This window comes from Cheilinus undulatus, linkage group 2 (genome assembly GCF_018320785.1).
Source record: "Cheilinus undulatus linkage group 2, ASM1832078v1, whole genome shotgun sequence".
NCBI classification, from domain to species: Eukaryota; Metazoa; Chordata; class Actinopteri; order Labriformes; family Labridae; genus Cheilinus; species Cheilinus undulatus.
The window spans coordinates 46,395,093-46,416,041 of record NC_054866.1 but is presented as its reverse complement, the minus strand read 5'-3'; the positions used below and the strand labels follow the sequence as shown (position 1 = coordinate 46,416,041).

Here is a 20,949-nt window from a genome sequence, read left to right as displayed (position 1 = left end):
GTTTGAAACCAGGGAAGAGAGTGGGGAAAGGTATGAAGGAAAGGAGCAAAAGGCTACATTTGAACCTAGGTCATCCGCTTTGAAGACAACAGCCTCAGATGTGGCACGTGGACGAAACCACCAGGTTACTGGTGATTGTCACCTACACATGAGCTGGGTTTAGACTATTGTGAGACTACTTGAGCATAAAGTGCAAGCTCATGAAGGCCACAGTCAAACACTGTCATGTAATTAGATCAGCTGATCTCACACAAGCCCTCATTAGCTGATGGTCAGCTGATTGGCTTTTACGCACGCTACTGGCTAATTGCACAGATGCTGCCATATTTAACCTGCTCTTGCCTAGCTACACTTGCTGCTCCCTCTGCAAGCTGCTTTTTCAACCCTCCTCCACCCCAGCTCCTCCTTTCTTCCTTCTTAATCAGTTTCAGTTTGTTGTCATTGATGCCTGCTCTGCTTTGGGGTTTCTTGTTGCTTCTCTCCTTGCCTCAGGCTTTGTATGCACAGGAAGGTAGGAGCAAGTTAAAGCTTATTACCCAATATTAATTAGCTCATGTTATTTAACAATATTATGAGGATGACTGTCAGCAGTCAGTCAGCGTTCTGTTGCTGTGACACATGTTAAAAGGCAGTCATATTTTGATCAAGTAACACAATATTTGATGTCAGGAATCAGGAGTAGTTTGTCTGGTGCTACTGTATTGTAGCACGTAACAGACAGAGCTGAACAGGCTCTGCTAAAAAAAAGGCAGTTTGTAACAGTATTAATCTGCTATTTGCTCCTCTCTGGGTTTCCTTTCTCTGATGGTGAGAAGTATAACTGCGGCTTGTTTCCTCATCAGTTAGTGCATCCAGTTGAAAATCAACTTTCTTTCATTAAATTAAAAATTCAAATAAGGCTGCAGGTTCAGCTCAGTTGAGCAGGTGTCCATATAACAGAGGCTACAGTTTTCAACACACTTGTTGAAGGTTCAATCTTGATCCTGGGACATGCTTGGTGCATGTTGTTTTCCACTCACTCTCCTCATATTCCCAGTCTCTCTTCAGCTGTCCCGTTCAATAAAGGCAAAAAGACCCCAATGTAATCTTTATACAGAAAAATAAAATAAAATAAAATAAATATAAATTAATATAAAATAAAATAAAATTAGGAGAAAACTGGCTAAAACACCTAAATGTCAACCAAGACAGTCTACTTCTCTATGATGTACAGCGGTAGGACACCATTCTTGCCTGCCAGGTGGCAGATCCATAAGTGTGACATCACATGAAAGCTATGAATATCATACCTTATGGGATGTCTCTTGTCCAATCAGATTGCTTAAATGGAACAAAGTGTTGTGTAAATACAACTTATAAGAAACTATAACTGTTATGATAGATTTATCTAAGACCAAATTGTAAAGTTCTCTCACTAAACAGAAATGTGGATTAGGAAATGTGTAGGTAAAGCTATAGGAATAAAACAAAACATCTTATGAGTCTGTGAGTAGTACACAATAATAAACAATGCAAGAAGGACAAAGAATCAACATTTGAAATTCCACAAAATAATTCTGAACCTTGTAAAACTGATTTATTCCCCACTGAACTAAGTAGAGTGTCATACAAACACCTTAGCCTGGGCCACCACTTTTCTGCTACATATCTGGACTGGTTTTTCCACCTTTAGTGTTAAGACACTCAGACTTATTATAGTACTCTGACGAACCAATCAGAAACTAAAGAGTAGTGTCCTTTCAGAAGTCACACAGCGTGAATCAGATCCAATCGCATCATGTGAAAAGCTGACTTAGAGACCACACAAACTCCAGGGCTTAACTCATGCCTATATTAATAGAGGCAGCTTTCAGGATTTGAAGGCTGTGTGCCTGATGCTTTATTGTAAGCCACCCACAACCTCTGATTATTTGTTAATCTCACATGTTCATTACTGATGCAGCTGAGACAGGTAGGCAGATCAGAGCAGAAGCCAAGATGTGCTGGTTGTCCGCCACCTGACCCACTGATCTTTTACCGGGGTAGAGGGCAAAGACGTGTACATGAAACATATTTAATGCCCCAATCAACATTTTGGTGTAGGGTTACAGCCAAGCCATGTTTGGGCTTGGCGCCTGAAGCATCTAAGCTATGTGGATGCTCGGGTCAGAAGGAGAAGTAGAGACAATTGGATGTAAACTGACCGACAGTTAGACAAACAAACACACTACTGTGCACAAATAGAGGTGTGTAATACAGCACAGATTTACAGCCAGAGGCACAGATAGCGCCTGAAAGCAGACACCTTTGTATATTCTCTTGGGTCATCTGATGGTTCACATGCAGACAGAGGGTAGCCAGGGTTCCCCAGACAAGCAGGCACACTGCCTAGCCTATACAGGAAGGAAACACGCAAACAGATGCAAAATGGTGAGAGATGCCTGCCCCCTCCGATCTTCTCATGCTCTGGTAAAGTAAGGAAGAGGACAGGATGTAATTCTACAACTGTGAACACAGCTCATTGGTTGTTGCTATGGGCAAACAGTGTGTTGAATTGTTCAGTTTGTTTTGCATGTAGGGACACTTCGGTTTATGGAGGATAACTATGTTAAGAGAGACAGATGACAGACCTTAACATTTACTTTGAATCCAAAAGAGAAATATTAGACAGATTTAACCGTGTAGAACTTTTTCCACCTATGAGGCAATGAGCTAGGTTTGCCATGATACCAGCAGCCTGTTGCACCAGCTATGTGTAAGTTATGTCTGAAGTTATGGCTTCAAGTCCACATTCAACCCCACGTTGGAACTAGTTTAAGTTGTGCCATTATTTGGTTGCACCATGTAGACATGAGGTTCACCTTTACTTACAGAGCACAATGTCCAAACCAACCAAAACATTGTCACATACATGACATTATCACTTTATGACCAGTCAGTGAAAAAAATTTTTAATGCATTGTTTGCTACAGCACTGCCTCTCATGTCTGATTGCCTTGAAGCAGGATGAAAATAACTTCTGTTAACTGCTGTTATCCTCAAACAGAGCCGAAGGTGTATGCAAAGTATGACAAAGCATTTTCAATGTTTACACCCTTAACCTACAGCCAGTATAAAATAGCATGAGTCAGAGTGAGGGGTGAAATTGTCAAAAACACAAGATTATTTAAGAATACTTCGTTGATGGATGGTGGAAATGATCTCTGCTTATGAAAACATCAGCATGAGACTAGCAAAAATCTAATGACATAAATACTTGTTTTGACACAATGGCACCAAAAATACAAGTCAAGGTAACCGAGATTGATTAATTTCTTGTCTTTAATGATTAAATATTGTAGGCAAACTCTTGCTCCATGTTTAAATTGTACATATACTGTGCATTGTAAAAATTTTGGTACCAGTATCAAAATATTGCCAATGTAGCTATTTGTGCAAATTAAAATAGCTCTCAGAGGTTTGCCTGCAATTTTTGAAAGATTTATTCCTCTTCCACACAACTGCCTTAAGAGCATGTAGCTTTTTAAAGGTTTTCATACTATTCAGTATATTGATCATTAAAGCAACAAAGATTTTAAATGTGGTATCAAAAATGTGTCCAAGTATTGTACATTTTAATAACCTTACAATGACTATGCAAGTGTTCATACAATTTAACTTCTGTATGTCTGACTTGGTCCACTAGCAGGTAATCAGCTTTTGCAACTGCACTGCTGCAGAGTAAAAATAGTTCATTTCCTAGCAAGATGTTTAACAAAAATGTTCTACTATAAACAGGATTATCAGACAAAACAATTGAGTTAGGTTCTCAAAAAATTCACTTGACAGACATTACACCAACTCCAAATGGTAGAAATGTAAAACAGTCTGTGACTATCTCCCATTGTCTTGTATGCTTCTTTAAAAACAGGCTATTTTGAATTATTTTCTGTTATTTTCTCAGCTTAATTCTTGCTTTATTTGCATAGGCTAAAAATCCTATTGTCAACTAAGTCAAATGTTTTTTTCTCTGCAGAAAGAACAGCTGGTCATCAAGCATTTTTTCCTTTTTTTGTTGGTGACATTTGTGTTTTAATCTATCACTGATTTCTGAATATCTGTATTTCAATAAGTACTAAACCTATAATCCTTAATTGTCAATTGTCAGCTTGCCAAATCTGTGCCACTGAAAGTCTGCCTGGTGATCAAATTGCTCTGTATCAGATGAAAGTAACTATTCTTTCCTTAAGGTACAGAATTTTGTTCAGTGCTCTAATAAAAGTGTGCTGATGCAGGACACCTCAGGACATCGATTATATTTCTGCAGACATAAAAGAGTGAGGGCTGGCACATTGCACAGTGTGTGGGTGGAGGAGAACAGCTCAATACGACAGAGTGGAGAGTGGTGATGGGGTTTCCCTTTGAAACTACAAGAGGCCATACAGGTGCCCTATCAGGATTCTCCATCACAGGCTGCGGTCTGAAGGGCTTTGTAGTACCCTTACTCTTCATCATTTTTGTGTAATTGCAAGTATGTCTCCAAAAAATACCTCCAGAATCTTTTTCCCCCTGTCTATTTATTTAAGCCTTTCTTCCAAACATTTAAAGTTTTGGTTTTTTGCCATCTTTAAGCATCTTTAAAAAACATCCTTTTATTGCATTTACACTATTTTAAGAATAAAAAAATCCATCCCATCATCTCACATTGCAGAATCAGAGTTGTGGGTCTTTGCTGCTTGAGGGTAAAAACCACATCATATCTGAAACATCACGATATCTCCTTGAAAATAGCATGACCCTGGGGCACAGATGGCCTAGCTGTAGGTCGCGCCCAGGTTCAAGTCCTTCCTATGGCTCCTTTTCTACATGTCTTTCACCCACTCTCTCATTGCTTTTTCCAGCCCTATCCACTTTCCTACTCTGTAAAATAAAGGCATAAAAATCACACAAAAAAAATACATATTTAAAGAAATTGCATAACCCTCTTCAGTAAGCCTCAACAGGTATACATTTTCTACTTGACAGCTCTTCATCTTTCTTCCATGTCACTTTTTTATATGCTACCTGAAAAAATAAGAAAGTGGATCTAATGTTTTAACAGACATGAGTGGGTGGCAACAGAAACTATTATGAGGGACCACTGTGTTCTCCCCAACATTATAGAAAAACATTTTAGGTACAATCAAGAACTGCAGTCTTGGAAGGCACAACGATTTATCCAGTGAATATGTTGGAAGAGATGACAGACATAATCTCTTCCCTTTTTCCCTCTCTCTCATATTCGTTATCAAGAGAAGAAACTATACTCTCATATTATGATAACAGTAGTACCCTATACCTGTAATACTCATTAGTAATCTAAGAGTAGTTCATATCCATCATTTTCAAGTTAACACAAAACATGGGAGAGTAATAACCCTCCTATCCACTGAAGCAATTCTCAAACATAATCATGCATGAAGAGCCACACAGACATTACACAAGGTTACTTGCAATTATTATGAACTGGTGTACACTGAAACTAAGTAGAGCAACAGTTTTATTAATTTAATGAAAAGGTTCACTCAATCATATGTCTGTTCTGCTTTGCCATCAGAGCAAGGGTAATTTTGGTCTACATCCATCCAGGTACAGTCTGACTCTAAAGTTACCATCTTAGAGGTGAAAGTTTGTCTGAAATTTCGCCATCTGTTTGATTTCATCTGGCAACTGCTTAAAGCATCAAAGTCATTGCAGCCTTACTAAGGGTGGAACAAGAAAGTATTCAGAATACAACAACATCCACTTCATCATGGAACTGTTTCCAAGTGCTGAATCACTGCAAACCTATGAGAATATACAGTATGTGCTGTGTTTTGATTCTGAAACACGACTTACGTGGTATGGATGGCTGAGTTCTGCAGATAATAGGGGTGTTAGAAAATATCGATACACTGATGTATCGCAATATTTCACGGCGCAATACTGTATCGATATTTTAGAATGCAGTATCGATATTTTTTTAATTATTAATTTACTTTGTTGGTGAGGAAGTTTGTGGTGTAATTTCACCCCCTGACAGCTAGCTGGCGACAGTCATCGCCAGCCGGCAGCAGGCAGTTGTGAAGAGTGAAATACTTGGATGCAACAAACCCGAGTGCGAGACATCATAGCGATAGCTTAGCAGCTAACAGCTAACATGAAAGAAGTCTGCTGAAGCTACCGCTGATTTTTACTTATGTAACCATAATTACCCAGTCAAGTTGTTTGTAAGGACCTGTGCCACGGTAGAGCTGTTAAGAATGATGGCTTCCGTAGTACAATAAAAAAAAAAAACCACTGGCACGTCATGTCATGCCCTCCTCACAACGCAGTCCATCAGTCCTTAAAGCTGGATATGAGGATCAGGTTTCCTCCACAAGCACCTTGTCTTTACATTAAGACATACAAGCTGATGTACCATGAAATATAAAAGATTTTAGTACATTTACTCTATATCGATTTATTTTTTCACTTTGAGAAATCCTGAAAGCATCTGAATTCATGACAACAAATGTGAAAATTCCTCATCTTCAAATTGCACAAAAAGAGTTAAAACTCTAGATGATGCAAGACCATATATTTTATAATGCACCAAATAATTTTTAATTTACATACTATACATATAATTTTAATATATTTTTATTAACAGCGTAATTCTGTTCTATTATATTCCATATTAACTTAACATTACATAGTTATTTATTTCTATAAATAAACACATATATACACCCACATATACATACAAATTTATAGGTATGTAACAAAAATATTGTAATATATTGCCTTGCTCATAGTTTTGCATTATATCGATACTGGGGCCCCCGTATTGCGATATGCATCATATCATCAGATTCTTGCCAATAAACACCCCTAGCAGATAAAATGCAGAAGTTATAGGTGGCCTGAAAAAAACACACACACTAATTCACTGAAATGAATCAGTGCTGATAAATTGTTGCACTTTACCCAGGACAGAGAGCTTTTTGAGCCTTCACATTCAGATTTTGCTGCTGTCTGCTTTCATAATTTTGTCTCACCATTCTCTCTCATTAACACAATGTCTTCCATGGATCTCTTCCAAACCAAATTATTTTTCTCACAAAACTTTTTTTGTAGTCTACTTTTTTCCCACTTTTCCATTACCATTACTTCTCATCTCTGGGCCTTCCCCCTGCACTCCTCTTCTATTTTAGGTGGCTGCACCTGTCACTATCACATTCCCTCCTTCTGCTGACCAGCAGATACTTTAAGGTCTTACTTGAGGTACTTAGAAGTCTTGCTTAGAGAAAGAGGGGGACTCTTGCCCGGAGGGAAAGCACCGACAAAAGAATATTTAGAAAACTTTTACTATAAATGAGCTATATACAAATGTTAACTCACTTTCCTAGAAAAGGCAAAATCTGTCCTAATGTGGACTTTATATATTTTGATTGACCATTTCAAGTTTTCTTAATGTATACTGGAATAAATGTAAACAAAATGTATAAATGTAAACAAAAGTCGAAGTAACTGATAAAGGCTTAAAATCAGGTACTTTAATGATCAGATTTCTAAGATAATTAAATGCCAATTGAAATAATATCTAACAGCTGCATGATTTTCCTTTTTATATTTTCTTATTTTTGCTTAAAACTAATCTACTGGGTACTCTAAACTTAAAACAGCAATATTCACAAATCAGACCATAATAGTCTGCTTTGGTCATTTTCATTGACACACAGTGCTTCGACAGCCTAGACACACTTATTTCTACCCTTCGGCTAAGTTAAACTACTACAATTATAACACATTAAACACTAAACAGCCTCTGCTCACTGAGGAGGGACTGAGAAGATAATCTGACAGTCAGGAGCAACCCAAATGAATTCTCTGATATAAATTATAATCATTCTTTATCTGGTTTGTATTAAAAATACATTTGTCAATACATTTGTCAGACACAGTCCATATGACTTAAGTGTAAATAGCGCATTTCTAAAGCAGCACTCCCGTTCAAGACATGCACAATCTATAGCAGGATAATTTTTTTTAATAAGGCCGTCAGCATAAATGAATTGTATGTAATGTGATTAAGGTCCACAATAAGTGCATTTTGTGTTCTTTTTAATTGCATGGCATATTGTCCTTTCAGCACACTTTGTTTGACATCTCCCTGCAGCTACTGTGATGTAAAATAATAATAACCACTGGTCCTTAGTGTCTCATTTTACTAAAAAAAAACTAAAAAAAACTAAAAACTCAGACAGCTCAGTGGACAAGTAAAAAAATCACCTGCATCTTTTAATTAAAAAATATTCTTTCTTACGGTTTCCTTATTCCTATTTCTAATCCATAACATGTTTCTTTTTCTGTGGTTGAGTTCATGTCTATAGTTTATGAACTCTAATCCACACAGAGTTCCTTATTTTTTTCAATATAAAAGCAGGTCTTAATCCAAACAGGAAGTCAAATACCTCTTGCTGAATACAGCAGAAAAATCCAAATTAATCAAACATGTTTTAAATAAAAAAGGGAATTTAAAAATGCAATAAAGAGGTGGTTAACTACTGGACTTTTGAGTTTAATTATTTAATCTTATAACAGCCCTATTAAAAATACCTTAAAATGGATAACAAGCGCATTTGAAAATCCTTAGAGAGAGAAGCATTCAAGATTAAATACCAAATATTTCTGCATTAACCTTGGCAAGACCACCAATGTTGCATTTCCACAAATATCATCAACCCTCTTCAGAGGTTCAAAGCTAAACTTTACAAATTCATCTAAGAATTCAGTCAAATATATTTATTTTATGAGAACTGCAGTCCACAGCTCATTAAACTGTTTATATCCTCTGGACAGTCTGTGTGGTATATTCAAAGTGCTTTAAATCAAACAATGAATAAAGTATGAACATTTGTTTGAAGGCTTTGACAAATTCCTCCAAGTAAACTGTGGAGCTTGACAGACTTGTTCCATTTCAAAGATTGTCCACAATCAATTTGAATTGTTGCACTTTGAGGCATCATGGAAGGGACCATTTGTCAATGGGAGATTTTTGGACCCTTCTTCTGTGAGGCCTACAGAATCAGTGAACATTTCTTAGATCCCTTCTTAACACTAACTTACATAGGCTTGGTTTCATTTCCTGTTTTGTATATTCAGTTATTTTATCTCTCCGTCCTTACTCTCTTTGCTGCTCTTATTCCATATATCTATTCCTCATCTTTCTGATGCTCAATTCTTCACACCTCGCTATCTTTTAATTTACTGGCTTGTTCATCTGTCTCTTATTCATCTGATATCTTATCTTTGTTTTATATCCACAATCAGGTATTGTAACATGTTTTATAACATTTTATTTTATTGCTTTTATTATTTAATTTATTTTCCAAATCTTATTCATTTAGTGCTCAAACTGACCTTCAAGAGCTGCCTGTTTTACCACTTTAATTCCTTTTATTTGCCTTGTTCTTGTTGACCTTTTGTGTTTGCATTTTGTTCACTCATTCTTAACTTTTCTTGACTGTTGTCTCAGCCTGATTATTGCTGTTAATTCTATTAATCCCCATTAAAGCATTTTGTAGACATCTATTTTAAAGGTGCCCTATAAATTAGGCTGTTTTATTTGGAGGTGACCCTAAAGAGCCATTTTTTTAATTCTTTGGACTGCCTCCTTATAGTCAAGCTCCTGCTTATGAAATGAAAATCACTATATTCAAGCCATATGAGGGTGCTCCATGTCTAATTTTTAAGATCCATTCAATTTTTCAAGATTTATCCTTTTTTTTCTGCCTTTATTCAAGCAGGACAGTAAATAGTCTTTGAAAATGACCAGGGAAATGGGCCAGATTTGGACATGGACTGTGCATTTGGGGATAACAGTCTTGGTATATGGGGCACACAGACTTGACCACTAGGCTACTAAAACCCCTACACATAATTTCAAATATATGTTCTCATTTTATCCAAGTAAATCATGACCCATTGCCTACATTGGTGTAAATATCAGCTATTAACTTATTAACACTTAAAAATGCAATTCTGAAAACAACTTGAGGTAAAGCATGTAACTAAACAAAATAGTCAACCTCTTTAAACCCCAATTATTCCTTGCCTTTTCTTTTTTAATTTACAAAGGCTGTGGTGAATTTATTTTAATGTAATCCAAAATCTTGCTGTGTTTTGTGTTCTACTTTCTATGAATCAATAAAAACTAAAAAAGATATTTGATGGTCAGTCCACTGTAAGCAAAATCTGACCAATCAGATTCAATTACGTAAATCTTGGGTTGGGGACACGCATATTTTTATTTCTAGTATTTATATTCTTACTGTTGCTAGACAAAGCTGATAAGCACAATTACACATACATGCATCCTCACAGACACACTAGGCAGTAACTCTTGTGTCTATCTTGTGCCTCAGAGAGCTGACCAGACCACCTGTTTATTGTGTAAACTGCTGTGGCCAGACTAACAGGTGCTGCACTTGTGGGTGTGTGTGTAGCCCTGCTGTGGATGTGTTCATCTCCTGGGCTCAGCACTTCTAAAGCCCTGCTTTGCTCACACCTCCCTCACCTCCCTCACCCCTGTTAGCTGTCAGCTGCCATCTCAAAATCTGCAGCCACTGTACACGGCATCCTGAGAGGGTTGTAAAGTGGAAGACAACACACTATCTGCATTTGAATTATGTTGTTCATGATAGAAGATAGGGCTTTATCATTTCTTAATCCAGGGGTAAATTTACTTATCAAATGGGAATACTTTCAGGACACTTCTCTACCCTTTATGGTTCAGTTTTTATTACTTTTCAGTGCTGAAATTCACAGGCGTAACTCAGATTTAGACCATGAATATATATATTTAAAAATATCATACTTACTTTATTAAAAATCCCTGCAAAAATGTTTTAAATTTGCCTCTTTGTCCAAGAGTGCACTAAGTTAAAGTTATCCAACAGCAAACTTTTGTACAACCATGACAGGACCAATCTAGCTGAGTATTTTGTTTCATCCAGAAACAAATTTGACAAAAAGCCCCATATAGCTTCATTTTCAGCCCATTTCACAGAATAGCAAACAAATAAGCACTAAATTGTACACCTGAGGGTTGAAAGACAGCCACAAGGTTTCATTTTTACTTTGCTTAATCAAGGTTAAAAGTCAGATGTCGACATGTAGCTGTCATTTAAAATTCTAATCATCCAATCAGTGCCCCCTGCCAAATAATAAAGTCCCTTTGGCATCTGCAGGCCTGTATTTACCAAACAGATCAGAATTGACTGTCACAACAATGAAAAAGATCCCTGTTCACTTGACACACATGCACAGATACACACCCACATCTGCACAACAAATCTCCCAAAGGATGCTGGCAAGTAGGACACTGACTCCTCTGGTTTCTCCCTCCTGAGTGCGGGCACTTATAGTGGCACACTATAAAAAGACACTGCTTTTATAGACTGTAGCTTGAATAATCCTTCAAACTCACTAGCCTGTGCGATTCACACCACAATACAGCACTGTGAAATGGTGACGCAGCTTTTTGTCATAACCAGCTGACAAACTGCACCACTGTATGAACTCTGTTACCTGATGTAGACTCACGTGTTTATAGGGCAAATTTCAGGCAGTGATCTGTCAGACAAAAGGCTGCTGGCTATTGCAAGCAAAGCCAACCACTTGACAGCAAATGCGGGGGCTGAAGTGCTTGTAGTGTCTTTTTTTAGGGGGGATTGAACACTCATCACCTCTACCTCAACAAGGGGCACCCACTTTGTTAGAGCGAATTTTGGTGACCTGCTACTGTTTTGCACAGGCAAAACTAAGGCCCAACATAAAGTGTGGCTTGTACAATACTCACTCAGTGTTTTAAGAGTTACAGGCCTGCGCTATATCAGAATAAACAATAAAACCCAGAATAGGACTGAGAAGCGCTGCTGGGTGATCTGTGTGTGGCCTTTTGTGATATAAAAACAATCACTTTGGAGGTGCTGAAAAGAGAAAATGATATATGCTTGTGTGACCTATCCATCTCACTGAGATTGATTCATCATTTAGAGGTCCCATTGCCACTTCCTTTATTTTTAGTATAAAAAATCTCCTATGGGAAAAAACACTGAAGTAACACTGCCTTATATTAAAGTCCCCCCCATAAGCCTTTCTTCTAGCATGTAGGATATGTAGTAGGAGCAAAACACTGAAATCACGAAGGAAAGAATAGAAATAAAGCCACTGACAGGCTTATACTGTTGTAGTTTTTTTAGCTCCTACCTCAAATAGACAACAGTAGGAACACCTACACGGTCTGTTACTCTGCCAGGGGAAGGCAGCCCAAAAAACATCCTGTACAGTTTGTAGTCCCATTATTGCACTCAAGTTCCTAGTGGTGGATAAGCAAGTTTTTAAAATGTCTAAAATATTCCACCTAGTTATAGATTTATTCACAGGTAAGCATAGCAAAGAGACACTTTCAACTTTACTTTACTATTGCCTTTCTCAGTCCAAATAAGGCATTCTTAGTTAGTACTGTTCATAAGATATTTACAGTCTGTCATGTCAATTTATCTTTAAATCATCATCCTCATTAACCAGGACTTAATTCTGAAAGACCTATCGTTTATCTAGTGCCATGAAAATGGTCCAAAATGTACCTAGGATTCAGCTTAATTGAGTAAACAATACTGGGCATAGACTACAACATACTTTTTTTATTTTAAATGTTTTTAGCTAGGTCACAATTAGCCTAGCAGTCAATCAGTTTAACTGTATTTGTATAGCGCTGATTCACAACAAATGTTACCTCAAGACACTTCACAAAGAAGGCAAGACTAGACTGACTCTTTGTTATAATATTTACAAAGAACTAGCACTGTTCCACCATGAGCACGGTACTAAGCATAAGGGATGCAAGATATTACCAGCGTGATATCAATATCTGCAGAAATTGACTTAAAAAGTTTATTAGATATGATGTTTTCTGCCAATACCAACATGTCGGCTGTAAATATCTGGCATATGTAGAAATATTTTTTCAGAGTTTTAGGCAGGACAAACAGTCTTAGATCAGCTGAAGTCTTTATTTTCTTTGTTCAACATCAAACCTTAAATGTTAAAGAGCTAAATTCATATGTGGGTATCGAAATCAGTAGTTGTTAAATATTGCCAAATTGGATATCAGCAAAATCCAGTATTGTTCATCCATACAAGCACAATTAGCAAAGTTATAGTAGCAAGGAAGCCCCCTTTGACAAGGAGCAGACCTTGAGCAAAATCAGACTAATGTTGACCTGATGAACCTGGAGATAGTTGTCCCCAAAGGGGTGGCATGGACTCTGATCCAGCCTGTGGCTCCCTTCTTGCATGCTATTTCTCTCTCTCTCTCCCCCGGTTTTTGACCCTGTCCATCTTCCTATCTGATTAAAAGCTTAAAAATCCCAAAAGAAATAATTACATGTTTTTGGTTGAGTCTATTCTAAGATATAACTACCAAAAACTGAGCCAATATAGCAAGACAATTATGTCTTTGTCCAGTCATTGTGTCCTGAAATGGCTCTTCTTTTAAGACAAAACTTTTAAACATAGTTTTCCTTCTTTAATTTCTTGTAAGATTATGTCATGACTTCTAAAGAACATGTAAACCCTGGCACACAAGCTGTGAACCTCCCCTGTTGGTTATGTGACTGTAAAATGATTAAAACAGGCAAACGTATGACCACAGTCTGCTGCCCCAGCTGGTCTGTGTGAGGTAACAACTCCACTTTCATCACACCTCCCACCTCCAATATAACCCAGGGAAAAACCCCAGAAGAGAAACAGCTGACTCATACAATGTCTGCCATCAATGGCCTCTAATTAAAAGCCTGATAACAAAGACCATTTGGAAGGAGCTTCAATCCAAAGAGCCTAACAACATCACAAGTGCTTACATTTTTAGCCCTTTATTTCCAGTAGGGTTAAAACCCTTTGACCCCGAGCGTGGGTGTTGGAGTTAAATCCATTGAAGTGCGGAGACATTAATAATTCAAATAGAGCTGCATTGTTTTTCCTTTTGAAGTGATGGTGTGTATAGTTTCATCTTAACTGAGTTGCCAGAACCACAAGACAAACCCTCTGAAGGCATCGAAAGTGTTTAGCTTATGTATCTCGATGCATTTTACAGTTTCTGAGGAGAAAAAAAATTCTGTTGACTGTTTTGTAATAGAAGCAACAGCTTTGTTATTCTGTAATGCCGTCTTGAGAATATTGTTAGCTGACTCCCAAACTTGACAGTAATCCTTCCCATCAGTACAACTTGTTTGTGGAATTACTAAATGCCACTGTTGAGCTCTCTGTAATTGAACTATTATTTTGAACCTCACTAGATTTAACTATCAATTAGGAAAACACTGCAGAAACAGTAAAGTTCTATCGAAGTTGTACTTTAAGAGGAATATATTTCACCAAGGCGATTCTATCTATGCTCTTCTAAAAGTGAGTAAATATTCTCCAGTTTAAAGATATTGCAAGATCTGTCAGGCAAACATTCAGTATTGTGAGGATGGTATTGTGCTTTTTAGTATGAACATTCATATCTTTTCCTCAGATACTTCAAAGATCCCAATAAATATCAAACTGATTAATAATTAATGATTGATTATGTGTTTTATGCCTTCATTTGAGGGACAGGACATTTGATAAACTTGGAAATTGGAGAGAGTGAGAGAAAGAGGGCATAGGCAGGATTTAAACACAGGTCACCTACTTCAAAGACTTAACGCCTCTCTACATGGGGTGTGCAGACTAAATGCTAGGCAAATTTTGCCCAAAAACTGATATCTTAAGTTTTATGCCTTGAATTGTTTTTTCATATTCTCATTTAATTGAACTCTATACAGACAAAATAAAGGTGGTATGCCAAACCAATTTCTTGTAGTATCTCTCTCCTGATTTGGAGAACCCCTTTCAAAAACTCAGCTGTTTTAGGTCACATTTAAGGTCGTCTCCCACTGATTTTGAAGGGGATCTTTCTACACTGTGACTGTGAGTTGGCTTCTCCAAAGAAGACATACAGTCTTGGGCCAGCTGTCCCCTGCAAGATCTGGGTAGCTTGGTTCTCTGCCTCCTCACCCCACACTGACAGGCTCTACTTTCCTCAGATAAAAATAGATAACGATGCTAACAGATGCACCAGCCCCTGTCTATCTATCTGTGCTCACACATACATATGCACCCATACACTGTTACAGGCCTATTCTTAAGTCCAGAACATTCTGAGAGTAATATGAAAGAGATTAGGTGAGACAATGAGCAGAGCGGTTTAAAAAGGTCAAAAGATTATCACATTATTTGGGTTAACAATCCAACATTTCTGTGCTCATGGGAGATTAAAGAAATCAATTACCAAGTATAAAGAGAGCAACTAATAAGCAGGTCATGGCACATTCAGGGCACCGCAAAAATAGTCAACTATATACAGAAGCGGGCCTTGGCTCTAAGAACTGCAACTACAGATATGCCTTTAATATCCAATGCAAGAGAGGCAAAAGTTTTGAAAGTGGAGTAAGTGTGAAACAAGGGAAGCAATAAAGTCAATCCAGAGAGATCATATGTCAATTGGTGGTAGAAGATAAAGTACTTAAGAAAACAATACTTGCTAAAAATGTTCTATTTTATTTTTTAGCTGTGGTTAGTCTTTATCACCTCCCTAGCACAAAACATCCCATGCGCGGCTTTAGCAGACAGTGCAGGTTAGTGCTCTAGAAAAGGAAAGGAAGCAGGACTCACCGTTCGCAGGAACTGAATCTCCTCCTCTCCCTCTCCCCCTTCTGCCATCCTTCTCCGAGGGTTATTCGCAGCTCCTCAGGAGAAAAGACAAAATCCTTCAGTGTCCTCTCTTCAGGATTTCTTATCTTTTTTTGCTATGTCCTTCCCTCTCTCTCTCACGTCTCACCTCTCTCCTTCCCTTCTGGTTGCTGTACACCTCTCTCTCTCTCTCTCTCTTAGTGTCTCTCACTCTCAGTGCTTGTGTGTGTGGGTGTGCAGGAGGACAGCATGAGTCCTGTGGCTCTCACGGTGTTGTGAGAGAGAGTGACGGGAGGTAAGGCTCTCCCCAACTCCTCTCCTTGCATCCCCCAACTGCAAATGAGAAAGGGAGGGAGGTGTGGTTGGTGGAGGGAGGGGCAAGCACCTTGTTACACATTTTGCACTGCTCCCATCCCATCGTGCCACCATGTTTGTAGAAGTGGGCTACTCCTTTACACAGTCTGTCCCTCTCCAACATACACACTCAGACACACACCTCTCACCCCTCCCTTCACATGTCTGAGGCTATAAAAGGAAATTGGGGGAAGGACTAGCCTTTGGGGAGTGTGCAGTAAGAATAAATGCACACACAAAAACCAACACACCTTAACTCCTCAAAATGAATAAGTCAACAAAACCCCTTCAGAATCAGAATTTTATTCAAACTCAATTAGCTGTTTAGAACCTAAGGGAAGCTAATTTTCCAACATCTGTTCTACTCAACATTAAGCTGATGAAGACCCATTTAATGAAGTACAACATTTGAATAAGAACCAGTTGTGATGGTCTCTCTGATGTTTACAGTTAAGCTTAGCAGTGAGTCCAAATACCAGGTTTGCAATAGAACATTTTAATGTTATGATTGAAATGTCTTTTTCTACAGTGATCTTTATTATGTTCATAACCATGTGAAATGTTCCATCACAAAAATATTTCCATAAAGCGGTAGTATCAGCATGGTCACTACCTGGAGCAGGCAGAAATGCATGTCATTGTCTGAACCTTCAATTCATTTTCAACAATGTCATTATTGTGGTACTTCTCTTACAATGATCTTTAACTTAGTATCCCTCTTTAGATCTTTTTCAGGCATGTTTCTTTAAATTGAACCCTCTTTTCTTTAATACTTAGTGATACATGTTTTTCTTTTTTATTTGATGCTTTTTGTATCTCTTTATGTCTTTAAATGCCTTTATGTCATATCTACAAGGGGTTTACCTCGAGGTTTGCTTTTGGAAAGGAATATTTCAAATGCTTTTCACTGTTATGGTGATGATACACTTATCTATTGAACCTATGCCTGCACAAACTTCTGCAAATCTTCAGCATGCTTTTGATTTAGTTCAAGCTCAGCTTTGTCAGCTGCAACTTGTTCTTAAAGCAGGTAAAAGCAAACTCATGTTCTTCACATCCTCAAGAACAGCTTAAAAACACTGTCCCAGATAGCTATAAAAATGTTGAGTTGGTATCTTCTTTTATTATCATATTATTTATTATATTTAGGGTTTTTACTTGACAAAAACTTCTCTTTCAAGGAGCACATTCAGTATGTTGCTGAAAAAACTGAAGGTTTTTCTATGATTTTACTTCAGAAACAAGCCCTGGTTTCCCTTCTATGTCAAAAAGAGACAAGCTGAGTCTACTTTTCTTTCTACCCATCCTTGATTATCCTCTTGAAGCCTGATAACTCAAATGATAGCCAGAAAATTCTCATTTTTTAAATGAAATGTTTATTTCATCTTCTACTGAAATCCCCCCAAAAATTGCCATAAAATTTCACATATATTTGTTGCATTACACCGGATACATTAGGTGTTAATGGCAACTGATAATCAACTGGAAGGCATTTTTTTATCATTTATCAGGTTGTATTCAAAAGTTTTTTAAGTAATTCACTGATCATATTAATTAGATAAAAGTCTCATAAATGTGTAACAAATGTGATACAATAGGCTGTAAAGGTGATCAAAACTTTGTGAGTGCCGTTGTTTTAACTGATGACTTCTTGTTGTTGTTAACATCTATTGTGTACTCTATGGGTTTGACCAAATTTTTATCAAGAGAGCCCCTGGACTTGATTGAGGTTCCCATGACGTGGATGAACAAGGAGCCTACATGGACTAAGTATGTTTGAGTGCATTTGTTGTTGAAACTGTGTATTGGTGCCATTTTAGGGTCAGGTGTCCCTTGAAAAGAGATCTTTGATCTCAGTGGGACTGACCTGACTAAATAAAGGTTGAATAAATAAAATAAACACTCTACCGGTATGTCTTAATTCATACCCTTCTTTAATAGGTCAGGCAATATTTACTTACAAAATAACAATTTCCCAAAGTAGCCGCAAGTCTGCTAGTTTGAAGCAAAGTCCTCCCTGCATCACTGCACTTTTTTGTTGCATAGAAAGCTACTTGCAGTGTTTTCTCAGTGGCCAGTAACAGCATGAGATGGTCTGCATAAGATTAACTGGGCTTTAAACCAACACTGTGTACATCTTTTGTTATCACAAAGATCTGAGTGGAAATTTAGAAAGAGTCAACATGGATTTACTGCAAATTAATGCTTGGACAGGAATCTAACACATTTAGTTGAAACTCCTAACCATATCTTTCTTTGAAATTTTCCTCTTTTTTGTTTTTTCTATTGTAACTATGTAAAAGGTGTGTTATGTCTAGTGCCGCACAATTTGGTAATAGTGTGCAATTGCAATTATACTGGACAATATTTCAATTTGCAACTGCTATTAAAAGATAACACATAACCTACATGGTATCATGAGTCTGTTTGCTTAGTTGTCAGGAAAACGCAGAGAACAATATTTTCAAAGTATTTCTAACTCAAAATGTGCAAATATTGAGTGATATAAAAAAATGACATTTTACAGTGCTGCTTTCAAAATATTGTTAATATGTTTTCCCAACATTTTTCTGTAAGTCTTAGATAAAGGTACTTCTACAAAGTGCAATAGTGACACTGTTGTAAACTTACAAGTCTTCCTGCAGGCATTTTGGAAGAATGTCAAGTACCACTTAACACAAAAATCATTGCAGACTTGCGTAATTGTACAGCCTTGAATCACGTTTGGATAAATTGTGCAGCACTAGTTATATCCTTCTCTGTGTCTGAACAAAGGATATTTGCTTTTTCAGTTTCTGAAATAGGATTTAGCTATAAAGTTTTAAAACTATCACTTGAATATATTTGGTTTTGGCAACTGCTGAAAGACAAACCAAATATTTTGCCTGTGAGTTTAGGTAGTGAAGATTGAGCTTTGAAATGATAGCACTTTTCTTCACCAATTAAACATTGTCAGGCAGCCTCAAATAAAAGTTGAATTTTTTACCTGAATGTTACTAAGGTGTCCATTCAGCTTTACTGTTGGTATCCTTGTAGGCTGATTTTTTCAGGTCTGTTTATATCCATTACATCCTTACACAAAATGGCCAATATGAATTAAAAATACCATGTAGTTTTAGCTTTTCTTCTTTTCGCTGGCTTAGCAGCAGGACAAGCGAGCTATCTCACAAAATCAGCGGCTCTGTCTTGAGAGCCAAACGCATTCCTAGAGGACACTGTGGGCATGTACGAGCGCCAGTGTCACACCCCTCTCTGTCAGAATAGGCAGCTAGGATGCACCAGACAGAAAAAACTGGACGTCTAAACTGAAAAAGCGCATCATAGATTCAAACTAAACCGGTTCGTACAGCTGGAAACATAAAAATATCCTTACCTTCTCAGGCTCCATCCGGCATCCTTCAGCATGCTCTCCCCCTCATCCATCTCCTACAGCAATGGCAGGTGGCAGTGTTAAGATGTTTTGGGACGCTGCTCGCCGGTATACAACTCCATCCAGCGGGTAAAACGATGGGGAGGGATGGAGGCGGGGGAACAGGTTATACGCCACTGAAGCAGAACTAACAAGAATTCTGGGAGCATGAGTCCTGACTCAGAAAAGACCTGCTGTTGTCGTCTTTCTGCCAACTCATGAATTGGCCTCCGTTTAGCTGCGGCAGCCCACCTGAAGATGGCGACATTGCACCAGAAATGGAATTATCCCTGTTCTTTTTAAATTACATATTATCTACTCACTTTTCCCAGTCTCTCTTAGTATTCGCAGAAATATTTTGAGTCATAATAGCGTATTAAACAACAAATGTATGATGGCTAAGGCTCCAAAGCAGCTAACTTGTTCTCGTTTATTTACCTCTTAAGACATGTGTAGAGATGATGTTTTTAGAAACTCATTTTACTGACGTAACTGTTAGATCACGGTAGCTAACGTTAACGAACATTGGTTTTCCAACAACGGAAAATTAAGCAAATATAACTCGAAGTACTGAGTAAAAAATTTTTCCATATTGTTTTAAATGCTGTATTTGTGCCGTATTTAATTATCGGACCTTTTCAGTTGGTGTTTCTCCTTGAAGGTTTTGAAGCAATCAACGTCTGGTAGCGCTTAAATTTAAGACTTCCTTTATCACAGCCAATCACAAAATAAAACTCGTGACGCTAACTAACTTTGCCTTGATTATTTCGCTCTAATAATACAATTCATTATAGGTTTAACGACTCTGCTACAGAAAATGGGAACTTTCATAGAGTTGCTGAGAGTTTTAATTACACCGTCTTAATGTATCAGTGAACTAAGTTCATCGAGTTATTGCTCTCTGTTCGACCGTTAGCCGTTGACATGACTTCCGTTTTCACGACCAATTACAAAATAAAACTTACTAAAGCGTACAGGGATCCTTCCGTGACGCTGGCTAAAGTTATCTTAAATTTATTCGCTCACATTATAGAAAGTCTCTATCACATAATTAATCAAAGACCTCAGTTTATTGAGTAATTGCTCCTTGTACAAGTCGGTACCATGGTAGGTACCGCAAAGGGCTGACGGTACTAAACATTTAAATGACTTCCGTTTTCACGAACAATAACAAAATAAAACTCTAATTAAATCGTAGCGTGATGCTGTCTGTGAATTAATTTGCTTTCATTATAAAGATTACGACTCTATCACAAAAATGTAAAACCCATTTCAATTAAATGGTGAAAAGTTATATTAATGCCACAAGCAGTTAACAGTGTTATAAATATAAATGACTTCCGTTTTCACAAACCATTACAAAATAAAACTCATTACATAATTCAAAGCTTCTTAGTCAGGAAGTAAAACACAACGATCTATAACTGCATGTATCTGTAACTTTA

The 20,949-nt window shown here is 37.5% G+C and overlaps 1 protein-coding gene across 9 annotated transcripts in view; it reads right to left on the bottom strand.

Annotated features, from left to right (window-relative positions):
* Positions 1-16,050, bottom strand: part of ryr1b (ryanodine receptor 1b (skeletal)) — a 91,764-nt gene extending 75,714 nt beyond the window's left edge. For 7 of the 9 annotated variants that reach the window (XM_041809750.1, XM_041809766.1, XM_041809783.1 and 4 more), the window contains exon 1: positions 15,724-16,049. In XM_041809750.1, coding sequence (XP_041665684.1) covers positions 15,724-15,771 — 48 coding nt within the window. In that variant the 5' untranslated portion in view covers positions 15,772-16,049. Of the gene's footprint in view, positions 1-15,723 lie in introns of all 9 variants that reach the window. The other 2 variants (XM_041809758.1, XM_041809817.1) reach the window with 2 other exon arrangements.
* Positions 16,051-20,949: the final 4,899 nt, after the last annotated feature.